At 51.8% G+C, this 5555-nt stretch overlaps 1 protein-coding gene across 1 annotated transcript in view; it reads left to right on the top strand.

Annotated features, from left to right (window-relative positions):
• The window catches only part of LOC105827580, a 10889-nt gene extending 6641 nt beyond the window's left edge, over window positions 1-4248 (top strand). Inside the window, exons 4-5 of the mRNA XM_012665782.1 lie at window positions 2061-2192; window positions 4064-4248. Of these exons, the coding sequence (XP_012521236.1) occupies window positions 2061-2192; window positions 4064-4200 (269 nt within the window). The 3' untranslated portion in view covers window positions 4201-4248. The remainder of the gene's footprint in view (window positions 1-2060; window positions 2193-4063) is intronic.
• Window positions 4249-5555: the final 1307 nt, after the last annotated feature.

Genomic DNA, 5555 nt, shown 5'->3' with positions numbered 1-5555 from the left:
CAGACACAGCCTGGGTGTCCTACAATTCAATTCAGTTCTGACACTCTCTACCTGGGGTTAGCTCAGACCCCACAGGCTGAGGACTCAGTCCCACAAGACTGCCCCCTTCAGATGCCAGTCACAAGTCCCAGGTTGTCTTCCTGTCTCCTGACCGGCTGGCTTTAAATAGGGGGTTCCTACAACCACCTCCTCATGTTTGATACTTTGCTATGACGGCTCCCAAAACTCAGGGAAACATTTACGTAACACTGGCTGGTTTGATAGAAAGGATATTACAAAGGATACAGGTGAACAGCCAGATGAAGAGGAACCTATGGCGGGGCCCAGAACAAGGATGTGTTCACCATCACAAACCTCAGAACCCTGACGTTTAGGGGTTTTCTGGAGGTCATATACCTGGTGGGCATGATTGGTTAAATCACTGGTCATTGGGGATGAAGTAGACCTCTGCCCCTCTCCCCTGCCCGGAGGTGAGGGGGCTGAAAGTTCCAACTCTCTAATGTCATGGTTGGTTCTTCTGGCAACCAGCCAGCCCCCATCCCCTGAGAACCACCTCATTAGCATAACGTCAGGCATGGTTGAAAAGCCCTCATTATGAATAAGAAAGATGCTCTCTTGTCACCCTCATCGACTCAGGGAATCCCGAGGGTTTCAGAAGCTCTTGTGCCAGGAACTGGGGAGCAGGGACCAAATATATATTGTATGTTTCTTATTATGTCACCTTCAGTTCCGCCCAGCCTTCACTAGGAAAACGCCCCTGAACTCCAGCTCAGTTTCTCTTCCTTCCTTGAATACGCCTTGTATTGATGCTTCCCCATGTCTGTGCCTTTCCGTGAGCAGATCTCTCAGCCGGGTGTGCCTCTCGCCATGAAGTCCGATCTCTTTGCAGGGGTGACCCTGTCTGATTTGTCTGGGAATCTCCAGCAGGACTTTCATTCACTAATTCATCCTAGAAATAACGATTAAGGGCCTCCTTTGAGCCACGCACTGTTCTAGGTGCTGGGAATGTAACAGTGAACTTAGGTAATATGAACACTGTAGCAATGAACTGAAGCTTATAGTTCAGAAGGAAAGATAAGCAGTAAATAAGAAAACAAATGAATAAAAATATTCGGCTGGGCGCCGTGGCTCACGCCTGTAATCCTAGCACTCTGGGAGGCCGAGGCAGGTGGATTGTTTGAGCTCAGGAGTTCGAGATCAGCCTGAGCAAGAGCAAGACCCTGTCTCTACTAAAAAATTATGGAAAGAAATTAGCTGGACAACTAAAAATATATAGAGAAAAAATTAGCCGAGCATGGTGGCGTATGCCTGTAGTCCCAGCTACTCGGGAGGCTGAGGCAGTAGGATCGCTTGAGCCCAGGAGTTTGAGGTTGCTGTGAGCTAGGCTGACGCCACAGCACTCTAGCCCGGGCAACAGAGTGAGACTCTGTCTCAAAAAATAAATAAATAAAAATAAAAATATTCATTTGTATGAGAGGAGCAAAGGTCAGGAAGAGAATAAAAGCACAGTCTTCTCACTTTGCCTGAGATCCGCCCTCCCCGGTTCTGTTAGAAGGAATCCGAACTCCTCACCGAGGCTGACAAGGTCCTGTGTGATCCAACTCCTGCTGATGCTTCACTTGCCACACTCTTGTTTCGTGCTCAACGCACTCCAGCCACACTGGCCTTCGTCACCCCTCTCTACCCCTTCCTGCCTCAGGGCCTTTGCACTCGCTTCCAGTTTTCACTGACTTTCTCCCTCTGATTTTTCAAGCCTCAGCTCCGATGTCACCTCCTCTGAGAGACCTTCTCTGGCCACCCTAACTGAAGTAGCCCACTGTCTGTCTGAAGCATTTGTCATCATCTCCCCCTCTAAGCTGCACAAGGGCAGGAATTTTCATCTGGCTCATTCACTGCTGTGTCACTAGTTCCTGGCCATGCTTTGTATACAGTAGATGCTCAATAAGAATTTGCATCTGGGGCAGGGTTGGGGAGGCCAGGGAACCTTGGGGCCAAGAGTTGCCCCAGGGTCCTTGGAGTGGATGCACCTGAGGCCGGTTCCCACACACACCTGCCTCCAGTGTACCGGCTGCAGTTCCACGAGACCTTCGCGGAGATGAACCGTCGCTCCAACGAGTGGAAGACAGTGATGGGCTGTGTCTTCTTCTTCTTTGGATTCGCGGCTCTGGTGATTTGGTGGCAGCGGGTTTACAGTGAGTGGCAACACCTCACCTGGCTCCAGACCCAGCCCATGCCCCTGTGGCCATAGCCACCAGCCACGCTCTTAAGAGAGCCATGCTGGTACTCCTCTGCAGAGTTCTGAAAAGTCCCCAGAGTCGTGTAGGGTGACAGGCAGAGCCTGCCTGGGTTTGAATATAAGGAGTCTACTTCTCTGGGCCTCAGTTTTCTCATCTGTAAAACGAGAATAATGAATGCCCACATCTCAGGGCTCTTGTGAAGATTTAATGAGAATGGGCTGTAGGTCAGTGCTTGGCATATAGCCACGAATGGTGTAGTTTCTGATGGCTGTGTATGAACTGTGTATTTTTCAGTATATTGTTTCAGCTGCTGTAACAAAGAGTCCCCAATACATAAGAGTTTAAACAAGATAAAGGTTTATTACTTTCACACAAAAAATGCCAGAGAAGCAATCAGACAAGTATGAGTACTGCATAGTGCAGGCTCTTACTGTCTTGTTTCTCTGCCATCCTCAACATGCACCTTCCACTCCAGCCAAGGAGAAGGGGGCAAGGGAAGACACCCTCCTCTTTAAGGCCCAGAAGTTGCTCATGCCATTTCTGCTCACATGCTATTGGCTAGAAATGATCACGTGGCCACCTCTAGCTGCAAGGGAAGCTGGGAAGTGTAGTCTTGAGCTGAGTAGTCGAATGCCCAGCTGAACTTTTATTGCTTCAGAAGAGTGGTTCTCAAAATGTCTCCCTGGACCAACAGCACTACCTGGGAACTCGCTAGAAATTCAAATTCGCAGCTCCCTCCAGATCTACTGAGTCAAGCACTCTGGGGTGGAGCCCAGCGATTTTCATTTTAATGCCTTCTGGGTGATTCTGACACCACTTGGGTTTGAGAACCACTACTCTAGAGGAAGGGAAGAGGATAGTGAGAAAAACCTGGAAATCTCTGCCTTACTGACTTCCTTCTCGTGGCCTCACCTGGTTTCTTTTGTAGTAGTCTGATGGGAATTCCCACCTTGCATGAAGGTGAAATGAGAGAGTCTTGGAAAAAAAGACTAGTCTAGCCCAGTGCTTGGCACAAAACAGGTGCTCATAAAGGTCGTTCCCTTCCTGACCACCCCCTGGGATAGAAAGTCACAGGGGTGGAGGTCAGGCAGGCTGAGTCAGCCCCAGAGCCAGGGGGACCGGGCAGTAAGTTGTGAATGGTGTCGGGAGCTCCGGCCCCCAGGTCTTCCCTGATCCGCACATCAAGGCACCCAAAGTGTCTCCATGAGGGCTGCAGCCTTTGGGTTAAGTATTCCCCCCGCCAAGCTGAATTTCTAAGTGAACATCCCCTACCTACCTTCTACCCCTGACCTGCTTAGGAAGCAAAAGAAATTATTTCATCCTGGGCCCTTCCCGGGGAGTGGGAGCAAACTCCATAACTATAATTAGAGTGGGTAACATGTAACCTCATGATGTTTAGTATCTGCCCAACATTGTGCCAGTAGCCTTACAAATACTGAATCCCCACAACCCTTGTGGATAGGACCTGCTTTTCACAGGTAGGGAAACTGAGGCTCAGAGAGGTGAAGTGACTTGTTCAAGGTCACACAGCAAGGGAGTGGTGGAGCTGGGGTTTGGATCCAGGCAGTCTTCAAATCGTTGGCCGCAGAGGTAGGCAAGGACACTGAGGCTCAGTGAGGGGGGACCTTGGCCCAGTTCCCACAGCGAGTCTGGGGCAAAGTTGCGATCAGAACCTGGAGGTCCCTGCAGTGATGCTTTAGGGGAGCATCTGGTGGGGGCCCAGACAGGGTGGAGGGAGCTCCTCAGGGCAGGGCACCCAACCCTGTGGCTGGAGATCGGGGCAGGGTCCTGAGCCTCCCCTGCCCCACCCCATGCCCTCCCTGCAGTGTTCCCTGAGAAGCCCATCACCCTGACGGACGAGTGGAGGGCCCAGCAGCTCCAGCGCATCCTGGACATGAAGGCCAACCCCGTGCAAGGCCTGGCCTCCCGCTGGGACTACGAGAAGAAGCAATGGAAGAAGTGACTCCACCACCTCGGCTGTCCCCTGGTAGCTCCACCCTGGCTGGAGCCTTCCCCGCCCCTCAGCCCCAATAAAGCTGATCTGTTCTTTTCTGTCTTTAACCTGCACTTCAGACTTTACCTGGCACTGAAAATTAGGCATTGTAGTAGGTGGGGGCAAGAACAAGCCACCTACCAGGGCTCAGGGCCCAGCTAGTCGGGGAGGGCTCCCTGCAGAAGCCGGGGCCAGGGCTGAGCCTTAGGGGGATTAGGAAAGGCAGGAAGGAGAAGGGAGGGCATCCCAGGTGGCGGGAGTGGCTTGAGCAAAGGCAAGGACATGCCTTTCTAGAGTCAATTAATAACTATTTATTGAGCACCTACTGTGTACCAGGTACTAATCCATAATCCAGGACCCGGGCATGCAGCAGTGAACAAGACAGACAAAATCCGTGGCCTCATGGAGGAAACATTTCTCTGGGGAAGGAGATAGAAAGATGAATAAGTAAGTGTAACAAGTCCTATGTCACACGGTGATAAGTGCTATGAAGAATGAACAAAACAAAGCAGGATAAGGGGGTTGGTGTGGTGGTGGGTGAAGGCCCCCGGAGGAGGCGGCGCTTCAGAGGAGGGCTGAACGGGATACGGGAACAAGCCTGGTACCAAAGACAGAACAGCTGGTACAAACACCCTGAGGTGGGATTCTGGTTTGTGTGTTCGTGGAACTTCAGGGAGGCCACAGAGCCTGGGGTGACCCAGAGAGCAGTAGGAGAGGAGGCCAGGGAGATGTGTGCTGGGGAACAGGATTGTTCCTGGGGTGCAGAGCAGATGATGTAGGGCCTCATGGGATTTTACTCTAAGCGTGATGGGCAGCTGCATCAGTTTGGGTCCTCTGAGAAGCAAATGCCAGGAAGGAATGAACCACGTGAAGAGGTTTATTGGGGGTAAAGCCTGCAAGGGATAAAAGAGAGAGGGAGCGGGAGTGGGGGGGAGGAGCTTGAGACTGCGTGCAGGTCTGACGCCTGCGGAGGGAGAGAGGGAAGGAAAGAGGGTTGGGTAGGAACAGCCTCCACTTCAGCGCATCTGGGTCAGTCTGAGTCCAACCAGGAGACAGAAACCACACGGCGACTTAAACAGGGGAAGTGCAGTAAAAAAATTATTAAGCTTACATGGGAAGGTGACTATAAAGATGTAAATCGTCCCCCAAAAGGTAGAGTAGTACCTAAGGAATGCGCCCTCCCCAAGCTGGGGTTCAGACCTCACTGGAGAAAGTGGGTTGCAGCCCAACGGATGGTGAGAAGTTGGGCGGGTTGCCTGGGCCAGAGCCTGTCCCTAGTCACTGGGCAAGCAGGTGACAACCCTCAGTGGACCAAGGGAGCTGAG

The sequence above is a fragment of the Propithecus coquereli genome, unplaced genomic scaffold (genome assembly GCF_000956105.1).
Source record: "Propithecus coquereli isolate 6110/MARCELLA unplaced genomic scaffold, Pcoq_1.0 Scaffold122, whole genome shotgun sequence".
NCBI classification, from domain to species: Eukaryota; Metazoa; Chordata; class Mammalia; order Primates; family Indriidae; genus Propithecus; species Propithecus coquereli.
This window is presented reverse-complemented; position numbering and strand designations above follow the sequence as displayed.